Source organism: Peromyscus maniculatus, chromosome 19, assembly GCF_049852395.1.
Source record: "Peromyscus maniculatus bairdii isolate BWxNUB_F1_BW_parent chromosome 19, HU_Pman_BW_mat_3.1, whole genome shotgun sequence".
In the NCBI taxonomy this organism is placed as follows: Eukaryota; Metazoa; Chordata; class Mammalia; order Rodentia; family Cricetidae; genus Peromyscus; species Peromyscus maniculatus.
In genome coordinates this window covers 35681976-35697923 of record NC_134870.1, presented here as the reverse complement: position 1 = coordinate 35697923, position 15948 = coordinate 35681976, and the positions used below count along the sequence as shown (strand labels likewise).

At 36.8% G+C, this 15948-nt stretch overlaps 1 protein-coding gene across 3 annotated transcripts in view; it reads left to right on the top strand.

The window, feature by feature from the left end:
- Positions 1-783: 783 nt before the first annotated feature.
- Positions 784-15948, top strand: part of LOC121823988 (uncharacterized) — a 62957-nt gene continuing 47792 nt past the window's right edge. Inside the window, exons 1-5 of one of the 3 annotated variants that reach the window (XR_013046076.1) lie at positions 1058-1217; positions 1739-1848; positions 2696-2733; positions 3649-3761; positions 4621-5367. Coding sequence is in view for 1 of the 3 variants with exons in the window: in XM_076555196.1 (XP_076411311.1) it covers positions 1794-1848 (55 nt within the window). In the remaining 2 variants the exon portion in view is untranslated. Of the gene's footprint in view, positions 1218-1738; positions 1849-2695; positions 2734-3648; positions 3762-4620; positions 5368-15948 lie in introns of those variants that run through there. The other 2 variants (XR_013046077.1, XM_076555196.1) reach the window with 2 other exon arrangements.

The window sequence follows — 15948 nt, the reverse complement described above, 5'->3', positions numbered from 1 at the left end:
CCTCCTTCCTGTTTCCCCGAGTCTCCTCTCTCTTTGTCCCGCCTTTACTTCCTGCCTGGTCACTGGCCATCAGTGTTTTATTTATATAGAGTGATATCCACAGCAAGATGCCTGTTAGGATTCTAACAGGAAAGAGAAAGAAAGGGTGCAAATACAGTTGGGTAGGGAAGTTGGGGAGGATCTATGAGGAGAGGAAATCATAATCAGAATATATTGTATTAAAATTGCATTTTCAATTTAAAAAATCAAGATTACCCCCAAAACTAGAGATAGAAATTTTTTCTCAGTCTCTTTTATACTTATTTAAAGCAATGGTCTATTTTTAATGTACTAGATAAAATAAAATACAGACTATCATTCAGTGCTTATTTATGGATATACTCAGGAAAAAAGAAAGCAACTGATCAAACGCACAGCAGTAGGAAAGTGTGCCTCAGGGAAGGCACAGTGAGAATCCATTCCTGGTGTCTACTGTGGCAGAAAAGTTGGAGGGAAGTAATTAAATCTTAAGAGGGCAACTGTCCCCTCAGCCTGTGCTCTCTTCTGCTCTGTACTTGTGAGTTCTGTTTGGGGGAGTTTCCTTAAATCAGGCTGCTGATGAGACTCACCTGGGAGGATTTGCCCACGTGATGTTAGGTTTTTCTCAACTATGAATTCACTGCTTTGGCAGGAGGACAATGTCCTCACCATTGTTATAAGGTCTCCATGATTCTTTAAAAACCTTTAATAACCTATGCCAGTCTCTAAATGTCATTGTTAACTCATTTTTCCTCATTGATTCTCTTTTCTTCTTATAATTAGTTCATTTGGAAAGATTTGTGTATCTTCCCTTTTCTAGAGTAAGTGAGAACCTTCAAACTTTCAGTACTTATGAATTCATGAAGACAAAATGTCTCTGTTTCTCCAGCCAAGAAAAGATCTACCGATAAGTATTTGATAGGCTTCACTCATGACCTGCTTTACAACCTCCAGGGAGAACACAGGATACCTCCGTGCCTTATCTTCCCACTACAATCCTCTTAGCCCATAGAGCTTATTGATCATAGATAAATTGGAGACTTCGCTGGAAGGCTCTGATTGAGGAAATAAAAGTGAACATTGGATTGAATAGAACAATCACAGTCTCTGAACTGCTGTCCTTAAACCAAATATCTCTTTCCGTGAGGTAGGCCAAGTGGGGCTCCCAGTGACACAGCCTTGTGTGAGGTCTTCTCCAGGTTAGTGGCCCTCCTAAAATAATGACACTGAAGGCTTTTTTTTAAAAAATACAGATTTAAATGTTTCCTTTTCCTCCCCTGCTTTCTTTTTCTGTCTCTCTCTCCCCCCCACACACAAACAGATTTCCTCTATTAGTTTTTCCCATTTTATTTTGTTATCTCTCCTATCTATCATCTACCTATATGTCATCTATCTATCTATCTATCTATCTATCTATCTATCTATCTATCTATCTATCTATCTACCTACCTATCTATCATCTATCTATCTATCTATCTATCTATCGATCGATCTGCCTTTGTAATAATTTATCTATCATCTATTTATATATCATCTATTGAACATTTACCTATTTTTAATCTCTGGGTGATTTTTGGTGATTGTACTTCATGACATTGTTGAATCATATTTTAGAAACAGATAAAAGAGAATTTTTTTTAATTAGGAATCTGGGTGGATAGAACTGTTTCTATAAAATAAAGAAACTATGTCACTGATTCCTGGTTGTTTTTATTTGCAGTCCCAGGTACCATATTTAACTATATTCCAAAGGTTTCTTGTGTATCTTTCATAAAATGTTGGTCTTCTCAAGAGTCATGTACATCACCTTGTCATTTCTTCTTTTTTCTGGTGAGTACATTTTCCTGTCCTGGATCAGAACCTTAAGCATATTCTAAAAAATTCAGGGAGGTAAAATCTCTGAAAAACCACAAAAGAATGAATGAGCTTGTCTTACTGGGTTGTAGTCTTTAAATGGTCATGTTACAAATTTCTTTAGAATTACAGCAGTGGGTTGCTTTTTCTAACTAGTCCATACTGGAGAAGTCTGCAGAGAGCAGAGGATTAGAACAGGCTTTGTGGACTTTCAGTCTCTGCTAATTTGTACCTCAGATTGTTAACTAAGTTCTATTGGAGAATGCAAAGTCAAGGAAAGAATAATGTCTTTAAATATGCCATTCCTTGAAATGCAATTTGTTTGACAGCCTGAGGCCCTCTAAGTCAAGCCCTAGTTAGGGGTGTTTTATCCTCTGTCAAGTTCAAGACTGACCGTGAACTTCAAAGTAAGGACTGGTGAAATGTTACCCGGAACCTTGAAATTACAGCTGATTAATTGTTTTCTAACGTAAGTGAATACATGGAAGGTATTTTGAACTCTGAGGTCAGGGTATTTCACTTAAAATTTTATATAAAGTTAATAAACCCATATCTATTTACAAATGGAGCATGATACTTTTATGTAGGAGAGTAGTATATAGCACTAGTATTCACAGAGCTATATATATTTGGAAATTATAATTGTTTAGCTATGCATGTATTTTGAGTTAATTTTCTACTACTGCCACCAAATTCTCATTTATTACTTACAGCTCTAGGTAATTTTCAACAATGTCTGCTAAATTTAGATGTAGACACCATAAACAATGTGGACAAGGTTGTTTTTATACATTTTTATCTGTCTTCTCTGCTCTGTTTTCAGAAAGTTTCCTTATAATATCTGCATTTACCTGGAGTCATGTAAGTTACTATTATTTTATATGGAATTTTAAAGAGTAACATTTTATGTTTCATAGGTGATGCAATTTCATGTAAAATTTACAAAAGAAAATAACCTTTCCAAACATCAAAAAATGGTATAACTTTTTTTGCAATAAGTCCAAAACATCAATCCAGAAATGCAAGTCAACTTATTATTGATACAAATGCAACAATGAGTGTCTTAATCTCAAATTCCAGCTATTGGCAATTAGATGTATAATTCAATATCGATACAGGCAGTGTGGACAGCACAATGGTTAACTAACCATTAAAAACGATGACTTCCATATACTCACATGGTAGAATGTTACATTGGAAATAAATGTTAAATTTGAAAATAAATGAATTGCCTCTCTAAATACCAATATATTTGTACATCTTTGACATATATATGTCACAAGGATGTGTAAAATTGGGTCACATGCATAAGTATATGTAGTATTGCTTTCTTTGTATAAATGACAAAGGTATCTAAAATTTAAAATGTGTGTTCGTATACACGCACATAAATGAGATGTATAGATATGTAAATATACATTGAATATGTGCATCAAATTGCCGAAAAATTTCAGCAGAATAAGAGAATAATCAATAAATATTTCAATTTACTGATGTGAGGATGAAGGAAGTGTTGTCTGGTGGGGAATCACAGATGTTATAGTGTGGGTTGGCTGCTTTACAAAATCATGTTAGATGAATTGTGTCGTGTTATTATTAGTAGAGGCTTACAAACCAAAAATATATTTTTACATGTTTTATATGTGTTATACTTACTTTACATCTATGTACAGATTATATTTAAACTTTTTTATGCCATTACATAGTAAGAGTGAAGAAATTTCATTCAATAGTCCATCAGATGATACAATTATGTTATCTTTGTGTGTTTTTCAGTTATTGTGTATAAAGTATAATATTGGTGACCCTTGTCCCAGAACACTTAGGCCAGTCTGTTCTTCCATTGGCCGTACTTATCCCAGCAAATGCATTTTCTGCAAAGCATTCAAGTAAGAATATGATACTAAATACAAATTCTTCCTAGATAATGAAGACTTAGTAGCAAAATCTTAGGTTTGTAGAAATGATGTTCCATGCTCATAATACACAGAAAATATGACTCAACCAAACCAACGTACTATGAAAGACAAAGAAACATATGCACTTCTCTTTAATATTATGAGTTGTGATAGTGGCTTTTGCATTTGGGACTTAAGAATCTATTTGTGTTGAACATTGTGCAAACAAACAAATCAATTAATTTAATTATTGGGAATTACTAATTGTATATGTGTAAACATTATGAGATAATTCCAAAGCCCCAATGTTCAACAGATGTCTGCTACATTCTGCAATCTATCATGCTATAAAGAGACTCACTGGGCAGATCCTCTTATCCCCTGAACTCCATGAAAGATTTTACACCACAGGATGGATGTTCTGGGATACCTTCATCCAATATCCTTGTTCTTTCTACTCTGTGATCAGATAGCTGTGTCTCCTGCAGAAATATTTCTTCTGCTATTTTATACCACATGGTCTCAATGGCTTCTTCACATAACAATCCTCTAATTGTCATGTCTTTTTCATGGCATACTAACAATCCCTACTTCTCTTCTTTTATGAGTCTGGGCAAGCTTCAAGACTAAGGCAGAGCTGAGACAGTAGAAAGGCCCAGTACAGCCACAGTTGGAAGTGTGAGGATGCTGGGAGCTATCAGGATTTAGTTGCTCATAGAAGGAGAAATTAATGTCCACAGTTCAATCTTTCCCTTTTGATAATTATATGATTCATTTCTCAAAGAGTCTGATGTCTTCTTTCAATAATTTCTTTAAACTTTTTTGACCTCTTTTATTTTTTTCTTTACAGAGCAAGCAATGGTAGAATTAAATTTAAACGTAAAGGTATATGTTGAGTTTTTGATGGAGCTACATCTTCCTATGGATCTTATTGTGATCACAGTTTTGCCCTGAAGTCTGCAGTGGACTGGAGATTTTGTTGTCAACTTCTCATGGTCCTAGAAGATTGGGTAACTCTCTGTGTAGGACACAGGATAGAAGGCTGGGCTGTCACTGCTCTTTTCACTTCTGGAATCCTGGGATTTCAACATTTTACCTTCCGTGGTCAACAACTTAATGACACCTAGTAATCCAAAATCTCAATTTTGTGTTCTGTAAACTGACAACTTAAAATAATCAGTATGGTTGTTGTAGTTTGTAGCATGAATCTTAACTTTTCTTATTAATAAAAGCAAAACTGGAGCCAGGTATTGGGGTGAATGCTGAATAATCAGAGAAACAGACCAGTCACAGCTAACCTCACCTCACCAACTTCTCAGCTGATCCTGTTTCCTCAAACTGGAAGCTTCTGAGTTTTCATCCGAATGGATCTCACTTTAACTGCTGCTAAAAGCTAAAAGCCTAAAAAGACTCTAGTTCCTGGTCCTCATGCCTTATATAACTTCCTGCTTCCTGCCATTACATCCTTGGATTAAAGATGTGTGTCACCACACCTGGCAATTTCCTGTGTGACTTTGAACTCACAGAGATCCAAATGGATCACTGCCTCCCAATTTATAGGATTAAAGGTGTGTGTTCCACCATTTTCTGGCCTCTATGTCTGTCTAGTGGCTGTTCTGTTCTCTAAACTCAGAAAAGTTTATTAGGGTGCACAATATATTGGGGGATACACTATCGCTGCAGTAGTTCTTAATAAAATCTTAAAGTGCACTCTTTATTGATATAAACTTTGGGGATATGGAAAGATTGCCCAGTTATTAGGGAAGCTTGACAATCTTGGGGAGAACCCAAGTTTGTTTTTCTGCACCCATGGTAGGTGGCTTATAACCTCCATATTTAGGGAGTTCTCATAGCATCTTCTGTCCACTGTGGACACATGCACAGACATGTTATACATGCACATACACACATACATATAAACATAAACATAAATAAAACTTTTAAAAACAATGTTCTTTGCTTCTTTGGATAATGAGGTAACACAAACACATTCTTTTGACAAATAAATATGACAAGTTTGGAATTCAAGAGCTGATTTTTGAATAGTACCTGTGGTAATGACTTTTTTCTGGAAATAACTCTTGCCTCAGGAGTTGAACTTTTATGGTCTGACCTTGCAATGATATAGACCATATACATATATCAAGACTAGTTTTAAACCATATTCTCCCCTTTTCTTTGTGACCCTTCTCTGTCCCTGAGCCAGCACAATGTATGGGTGTATTGTGATCATTGTTCACCTAAAGCAGCAGGCTAAAAGCAAACTTGAAAACAGTATGCATTAGAAAGACTGATAGAAAGATGTGGTTCTATGTTGATAACATGTTTTCAGTCAAGTGCTATTCTAGGTCAGTAAAGAAAACACTTCACTTTTGAAACCTTATGAAATTCTTTGCCTCTTTAATCATTTACTGTCATTTGGTAGTCTACCTGTACACACATGTATATGGTTACATATGTATTACCATAATAGAACCATACACACACACACACACACACACACACACACATTGAAAGAATCCCTATTCCTTGTGTACTCCAGGCTTTATGCACTGTTCAATAAGTAGGTGCAATGACCTTTGCTAAGACCAAATGGAAGATGCAGAAGTAGAACAATCATCTATGGTTTGCTCTTAATAGAAATTATACAAAGAGGAAAAGTCTGTTCTTTAATGTAGCACTGCTAAGTTTGGTGCCACATCTGAGGAGGGGCCCCTTTCTCCTGAATTCAGAGGATCACCCTAGAAAAGGTTTTGGCAAAGGGAGACTCAGATGTGCAAATCAGCATGCTTTCACTTAGTGATGACTTTTTTTTTTTAAACTTAAACCATAGTTTAGATATTATGAAAATGAAACACAGGGTATTAAACTTTGAAGAGCCTTCCATTAAAAGCCTACCATTTTAAAAGCTGAGTAATACTCATTGTATAAATGTAACACAATTTCTTTATCTGTTCTTCAGTTGAGGGACATCTTGGTTGTTTCCAGTTCTGGTTATTACAAAAAAAGCTGCTATGAACATAGCTGAGTAAATGTCTATTGGAGAAATTATTTTGGCCACTCCACGTAGTTAAAAAGATATTTATTTAATGGCGTAACTCACAAATTAAGTGAAAGGTAGGTCGCAGGGTCTGGGAAAGGTGTATCGCAGTCCAGAGGTGTTCTCTGGAGCTCTGCTCAGTCCACCTCCAATGTTCAGCGTCCCGGCAGAGAGAGAGCTCACAGAGAGAGCGCTGGCCCATTTAGCTCTCAGGTTTCCAGGCGCCTCCCCTCGCCCCACCTCGTAGGCTGGAGAGTTGCCAGTCTCAATGGGGGTTGGAACTTCCAGATCCAAGCTGGAATGGCTACCCACTACACATGTCCTTGTGGTAAAGCGGAGTATCCTTTGGGTCTATGCTCAGGAGTGATACAGCTGGTTCTTGAGGTAGAATGCTTCCCCAAATTCTGAGGAACCACCATTTTGATTTCCAAAGTGGCTGTACAAGTTTGCACTCCCAAGAGCAAAGGAGGAGTGTTCCCTTTGCTCCAGATCCTCTCCAGGATGATCTGTTGCTTGTATTTTTAATCATAGCCATTCTGAAACTGTAAGATGGAATCTCTTGTGTTTTGATTTGCATTTCCCTGAGGTCTAATGATTTTGAACTTCTCCTTAAATGTTTCTTGGCCATTTAAGATTCTACTCTTGAGAAATTTCTGTTTAGATCTGTCCCCTATTTTTTAATGGGATTATTTTGCATTTTGATGTCTGGTTTCTTGAGCTCTTTATATATTTTGTAGATTAGCCCTCCGTCAGATATGGGGTTGAGGAAGATCTTTTCCCATTCTGTAGTCTGCCATTTTTTCCTATTGACTGTGTCCTTTGCCTCACAGAAGCTTTTCAGTTCCATGAGGTCCCATTGAGTAATTGTCCATCTTACTCAGCTATTAAAAACAATGACATCATGGAATTTGCAGGCAATTGGATGGAAATAGAAAAAGTTATCTTCAATGAGGTAATCCAGACCTAGAAATATAAACATGGTATGTAGTCACTTCTAAGTGGATATTAGCTGTAAAGTAAAGGATAACCCACAAACTCATAGAGGCTAACTAACAAGGAGAGCTCAAAGGAGGACAATGAATATCCCTGGAAAAAGCAAATGGAATATACATCTGGGGTGGAGGAGGAGTGGGGTGGATTGGAACAGGTTGAGGGGTATGAAGGGAGAGTGTACTTGGAGAGTAAACTAGAATTGGGTGCATCTTGGGAATGAGCTACAAACCTAGTGCAATAGAAACTCCCAGTTATCTACAAAGGTGATTCCCCTAGCTCAGACTTTTAGGTATGGGAAATATAGAACCTGACCTGGCCATCTCCTGTAAACAGGGAAGACTTCCAGTTTAGGGACTGGGACATCAACCCAGCCACAAAACCCTTCACCTACAATTTTTGCTGCCTACAAGATGTGTTGGGGCATAGGCAGCACAGAAATTGTGGGAGTGGCCAACCAATGACTGGTCCAGCTCCAGACCCTTGTCAGGAGAGGGAGCTCACAACTGACACTGCCTGGAGGTTCAGGAACCAGAGGTTGGAAAGTCCGGAGATCTAGGATTGAACCAAACAAGACTGAAAAAAAAAAAATGAAATGATTCCTATTGACACTCTGCTCTACTCATAAATTGGAGCCATCAAAGAGACCTCATTCATTAACCAATGAAAACAGATAGAGGCCCACAGCCAACTATTAGGCAGACCTTGGGAATCTTGCAGAAGAGGGGGAGAAAGGATTGTAGAAGCCAGATGGCTCAAGGACAACTCAAGAAAAACCCATTGATTCAACAACATTGGGTTTATAGGGGTCATAGAGTCTGTATTGGCAACCAAGGAGCATGCATGGGACTGACCTTGGCCGCCTTTAATATATGTTACTGTTGTGTAACTTGGTTTTCTTGTGGGACTCCTAACAGTGGGATCAGTGGCTGTCTCTTCCTCTTTTGCCAGCTTTCTGGCCCCTTATTCTCATACTGGGTTGCCTCATCCAGCATTGAACTTGATGTTTCATGTTTGGTTGATATTCACTGGAGACTTGCCCTTCTCTGAATATAAATAGAGTGTGAATGGATGCAAGGACAAAGGGTAGATGAAGAGAGGGACTGGGAGGAGAAGAAGGAGAGAAAATAGTGGTTGGGTTGTAAAACATACATATATGTGTGTGTGTGTGTGTGTGTGTGTACATATGTATGTATATATGTGCATAGATACATAGATATTTACATACACATATATGCCCTAACATCTAGCAAGAAAAATAATTTTAATTAAAAAATTCTGATTTATTACAAAAACTGCAAGTGTCATTTTGATATTTATATGATGGTGCTGGACAAAGTATATGTTTCAATGATTTGTTCTTAGTAAATAAACATAAATATGTAGCTATTAGCACAACTCCTTGTAGGCCATTTACATCATTCTAAAATATGTTATATCTGTTTGTGGTCACCCTTTCTCAGGCTTGCCTCTAGCCTGTATGTTCTTTGTCCACTTAATTGCCTTTCTGGATATTTTGTACAATTAGAATTATGCAAAATTTCATTTGTATCTACTTCCTTCACCCAGGATTATTCTTTTTTGGGTCAGCCACATTGTGAATTATATTTTAAAATAATGTATGAAATTCTCTCTTGAATTAATAATTAAAATTTTAAAATGTATTCATCACTTGATGGACATCTGGGATGTTTTGATATTTAACTATTATTATTAATTGTAGCTAGAAGTTTTCCTGTGCCTTGCCTAACCCCGATGTTCCATAGCCACTTATAAAATAATCCCTCAGAGGCTTATATTAATTACCAACTATATGGTCTATGTCAGGCCTCTTGTTAGTTAGCTCTTATATCTTAAATTAATTAATTTCTATTAATCTATGTTTTGACCCGTGTTCCATGGATTTACTGGTCTGCTGATATGTTGCTCCTTGAATGACAGGCTGGTTCTCTCCCACTCCACCATTTCCTTTCCTGTGTTCCTCCTTAGATTTCCCACCTACCTTTAAGCTTCCTTGGCATAGGCCAAAGCACCTTATTTATTAACCAATGGGAACAACATATATTCACAGTATACAGAAAGATGTCCACAAGCGTTTCCCCTTTTGTATCTAATCAAAAAGGAAGGTTTTAGCTTTAATATAGTAAAATTATTTATAACAAACTGTTATCAAGCAAGAACTACAGTTTCAATATCTAGTCTATTTACACTTGACAAAATTAAAGAAAATATTCTATCATCTATCTTATATTTGTGAGTCTAAAGTTTTATATCTATTTTACCTTTTATCACAACTAAGGAAAATTGTAATTATAACTATTTAGTCTTCAACTCCATCAAAGTGCCCAAAGTATATAATATTACCTAAGTAAACAGGAGGTGCTTTGTAAGCAACTTTCAAAATTCTGGAAATGGCAGAATTCCTCTGCAACTTTGGGGCATCCATTTTCAGTGTATAGGCCAAGAGTCTCTCAGTTGCTTCTCCTTGTGTCCTGCAGAATGTCTGGCAGTCTCCTCTGTGAAGCAGGAACCTTGAGGGACCATCTCACCTTGGTTTGGAAAAATATAGTGGTCATTTTTTCATGGGTCCTGCATGTCTAGTCGATACAACATTTTGTCAAACTGTCAAGGCAAGAAGAGTTTCTTGTCCAAATGGCTAACTTTTGCCATAAAGAAATCAAACTCCATATGGAGTTTCTTCAATGCCCATCATTTTCTTTGAAGCAATTGGTGTTGTCAAGAGCAGACGTGTCTCATTGTCTAGTCTAAGTTCTTAAAACATTTCTTAAGTCTAAATTCTTAAAACATTTTAAATACCATATTTTTTAGGTCTTTGAAGTGCTTGAAGATTACCTACCTTATTGAGATATACTATTATATACCTAAAAAACTTAACTAACATGACTATAAATTTGATTATCCTAGGTAACTATTAATCTGAATTTCTTAATTATATATTACAATCTTAAATGAGTTGCATAAACATAATTCCTCAAACAAGAGTAGGAATATATATATCATAACAAAATCAACTTTAAATTTGTAATAAACTACAATCTATAGCAATATAAAACATTTTAAACAAATTGTTGCTATTTAAAAGTAGATTTAGCCGGGCAGTGGTGGCGCACGCCTTTAATCCCAGCACTCGGGAGGCAGAGCCAGGTGGATCTCTGTGAGTTCGAGGCCAGCCTGGGCTACCAAGTGAGCTCCAGGAAAGGCGCAAAGCTACACAGAGAAACCCTGTCTCGAAAAACCAAAAAAAAAAAAAAAAAAAAAAAGTAGATTTAATAATGTAGCACTTCCTGCTATCTTATCTATAATAACCTCTTTTCTTCTTTAGAAAGAGATTGCCTTTGCAATCAACATCTTTTAAATAAAATAAATATTCATAAACAATATTTTGGGAATTTGGGCATAGCTTCTTATACCACTTCCTCCTGATTGGGGGGGGGTGCTTGGCAATCTTATGGGGATCCTCTGAAAATTAAGAATTATAGTTAAATCTTGGTTGTAGTAGCCTTTGAGGATGGATTGTCTCAGCCAGTTGCTTTGAGGCTGATTAAGGATGTTGGGTCATCCATGCCATGGTGTCACTGCAGACCTTTCGGGGAGTCTTGGCTGATCAAACCATATTAGCCTGGAAGTAATCCACAGGTTCTCATCTTCTGTGGAAACAAAAACAGAACCTCTTTTCCAAAGACACAAAACTTGAAGTCATGGTACCTTTAAAATTTATATATATATATATATATATATATATATATATATATATATATATATATACACTCACACACACACACACACACACACACACACACACACACACACACACACACTTAACTAAGCAGCCTTTACAATCAAATGTCTTTCTGCAGTTAAAAACACCAATGACAATATAATCTAGACTCCCTGTGTGATTTCCATTTTACACGGCTTGTTTTTTTCTTGTTTTTCCAAGACAGGGTTTCTCTGTATCTTTGGAGCCTGTCCTGGACTAGCTCTGTAGACCAGGCTGGCCTTGAACTCACAGAGATCCACCTGGCTCTCCCTCCAGAGTGCTGGGATTAAAGGTGTGTGCCACCAACGCCAGGCGGCTTATTCTTTATATTACTTTTACTGTCTTTTTAAAGTCTTTACTTTTTAAATTATCTACTTTATATAATTGTCTCTCCTTTTCCTTTCTTTTCTAAGCCTATGTACATTTTCACACATAATGTAAACAATTTAGAGGTTTATTCCGTCTGAATCTTTCTTTTGTTTATCTATGATCCTTTTCTGATCATTGCAAACTGCAGCATGGCCTAGATTGAAGTGACAGTCCTGGCTGCTGACTCTGCCCACTTCAGCTTTTTAGCATGGCAAAGGTACCAAGGAGCATCATTCTTACCCTGACTACTCTGGGGTCCATGCTGCCATCAGGTAGCATGCAGCTGGTGCATAAACACTTTTTGTCTTTATGAGTAAAGGCTAAATCCACCATGCAGTGTGCTGTGCAGCTTGGAGACACCTTTGTGTCCTGAGGCAGGAATTTGCCATTCTACATTCAAGCCTGAATGCTGTAGTGTCTTGTGGCCTACATGAGACATGAAGTAGGAAGCTGTTTTTGGCTCTGTTTTACAATCTCTTATTAAGTTGTTTCAGTTTTTAGGTGGAAACTTGAGCCAACATGTTGGGCAGCCAAATGTAGTTAAAAGTTTTCCTATGTCCCACCTGGCCCTGAGGTCCTGAGCTACTTATAAAATAATCACTCAGAGGCTTATATTAATTACCACCTATATGGAATATGGCAGGCCTATTGCTAGGTAGGTCTTATATCTTAAATTAACCCATTTCTATTAATCTATGTTTTGCAACAGGATCCATGGCTTTAATGGTCTGCTGGTATGTTGCTCCTTGGGCGGCAGCTTGCCGTCTTTCCCACTCCACCTTTCTCTTTCCTGTATCTCTCCTTAGACTTTCTGCCTGCCTCTAAGCTTCCTTGACATAGGCCAAAGCAGCTTATTTATTAACTAATGGGAAAAATATATATTCACAGTGTACAGAAAGACATCTCCCAGCTACTGTGAACTTTACCACACAATGCATTCATGGAATTGATTTTATTTCTACTTTGTAAATTCTTAAAGATAGAGTTTGTGACTAATATGTAGATAAGTACACATGGTAGGTAAGATGTACCAACCATTTTTCAAAGTGGCTGTCCTTTTTAAAGGTCACCTTCGTAATGTATCGATATACTACTTTCTCTGCATCTGTGCCGACACTTGTTATATCTTTTGGTTTATTGTCACTATATTGATTGAATATATTCAAGATGGACGATTTGGTGACTATGTGTAATGATTACTATAAATTAATTCATGCATCCATCACCACATATGTTCTACAAAGGATAAATAAACATTTAACTCTTGTGATAGAAATTTATAACTTCTTATTAAAAGCTGCCCCCTAAGCCTATAACTCCTAGGCTTGGGGAACCACCATTCCATCCTTTGATTCTGTAATATTAAATATTAATGGTCTATATGTGAATGAGACCATATAGTGTTCTTCATTTTCCTCACTTAGAATCTTATCACCTAAGATCATACATGTTTTCACACATGGCAGGGTCCCCTTATTTGTACAGTTGAGAAATATTCTGTCATGTGTATATAACATATAATTTATTCAATTGTTGATTTTAGTCTCTTGGTTATCTTCATATACTGGTTATTATTATTATGTCACAATGAATGTGGGAGAGTAGATATCTCTCTAAAATGCTTTCTTCTGGATTGTTTGATCATATGGACTTTTTGATTTCTAGTCTGAGGAAACTTCATTTTGTTTTCCACTGTGACTGCATTACTTTCCATTTTCCCCAACAGTTCACAAGAGTTCCAGCTTCTGTTTCTCCCCACGACACTGGTCAAATGCCATGTCCCTAAGCTATTTTGTCACACCCATTCTTACATATGTTGAATATTAACTCCTTATCAAGCACATAGTTTGTAAATATTTTCTCCTTTTATGACTTGCTTTTTCATTTTGTTGATAGTTTCTTTGCTCTTCAGAAGCTTTTAAAATTTTTCTTCTATTTTTGAGATTTATCTCTTTTCTTTTTTCCGTATGAATCATCTCATCTCCTCCTTCATTCTCATTTTCAAATTAATGACCACTTATCATTAACTGTTTTATAGATACATGTATATAATTATATATTCTAAAATAAAACATGATTAGTCTGTATAATGTTATTCATATGTATGTTTTTATGTCTGACCATTTGCTAATGAATAATGAACTGGTGTGTGCATCCCTGGGGAAAATTATTTTTCCTACTCTCAGCATTCCTTAGTTTTGGTTAGTGATGTACTAAAAAGAGAGGGTACACATATGAACCCAGATATCATAACCCAGGCCAGCCTCTGATCATTAGGAGGTGTAATGTAAGAGGAGTGGATGTAGAAAAAGAGACTGGAAGGAAAACAAGGAAAAACAAGAAGTGACAGCAAAATTTTAAAAGCTATTAGCAGTCTGGGGTAGAATTGTTCTTCTACATTGACTTCCTGCAGTATATCAATAATATATATTTGCTTTGGTGAGGAGGAGAGCTGGGTGAAGCTGTAAGATAATGAAATCACTGGCTGATAAATAATAGTTGTAGTGGGGAAAGAGAAGTGTGGATATGAGGAAATGTGATCATTTGAATCTCATTTTGTCTCTTCAGTCTGTGGCTCCAGTCCTCTGCTCCTGGTTTGAGCTATCCTCAGTACTGACTTTCACTAGTCCAACTTCCCCTGCATGTAGACATTTCTTGAGAGCTCTGCTCTGTCAGCTGTAGATAGCCAGCACAAACTCTGTCCTAATGCAGTCTCTGCATTCCCACAGGGTTGGAGGAGTGGGAGGTTGTTTGAGGCCCAAACAATACTTTAGAGTTCCTGCTTAGCTTATGCAGTGTTGCTTTTCTCCACAGGGGTGCTGAAGGTGGCCCTGGCCTCAGTCTCTGGGAAGCCTTCTATCAAATTCCTCCTGGAACAGCTATTACACATTTTTCTGGTAGGATTTGCCTAGAGACTGCAGCTATTGTAGGGGTTGTTTTGGTTGCACTCGGAGCAGGAAGTCCAGTCACATGATAGAGGAAGTTCATGGATCTGAGGCCAGAAGAGGTTTGTTAGGTCCTTGATCAAGTCAGTTTGAAGACTGAAGAAGTAGCTGTGGGAGTGATGAGATATTCTTTTTATATTCTTTTATAACGTGAAATGTCTTTAAATCTTTGAATTTTTCATGCAATGTATTTTGATTGTATTTATTCCCCATCTCCCCCCAGATCTTTCTACCTCTTTACCTACCCAACTTCATGATTTCCTCCCTCCTTCCTTTTTACCCTATCTTCCTTCCTCCCCCTTCTTCCTTTTCTTTATCCCTCCCTCCCCTCCCTCCTCTCCTTCCTTCCATCTTTTCTTACCTCATCAACTCTGCAAGTCTGGTTTTTGTTGGAAATGCTTCTTAGTTGTGGGTCCTGTCTTGGAGTGTGATCAGTATAACAGAAATCAAAATTTTCCTTTTGTACAGAGTATTATATTATGCACAAGACATCCCAAAACTCCCACCAGAAAATTACTAGAAACAACCGTTTCAGCCAAGTGTCAGGAGACAAAATCAACTTATTAAAATAAGTAGTTTTTCTATATACCACCAATGAACATTTTGAGAAAGAGATCATGGACCCATGCCCATCTTCTATATTTTAAATAACTCTTCCTTTGAAAATCAATTTTATCTCATAATGATTTGTCAGGGCTTTGTTTATTCTTTAACCTCACCTGTCCTTTGCATATAAATTATAGTTTCTGGTTTTGTGTTTTTTGGGATTTCTGTGTCTGAGAATGTGTGTTTGTCTATATGTTCCTTGTTTTTTTTTTTTTTTGTCTCTTTATTTCTGTTTCTTCATTTGCTTTGTTCTATTCTCTTATTTTCTTTTATTTTTAACTAAGTTTACTTTATTGACATTATTTATTTAGATGCCTGTTAGAATCCTAATAAGAGAGTAAGAAATGGTGTAGGGTCTGTTGGGTAGGGAATTTGAGAAGGATCTATGAGGAGGGGAAATCATAATCAATATATTGTATTAAAATTTTATTTTCAGTTTAAAAAATA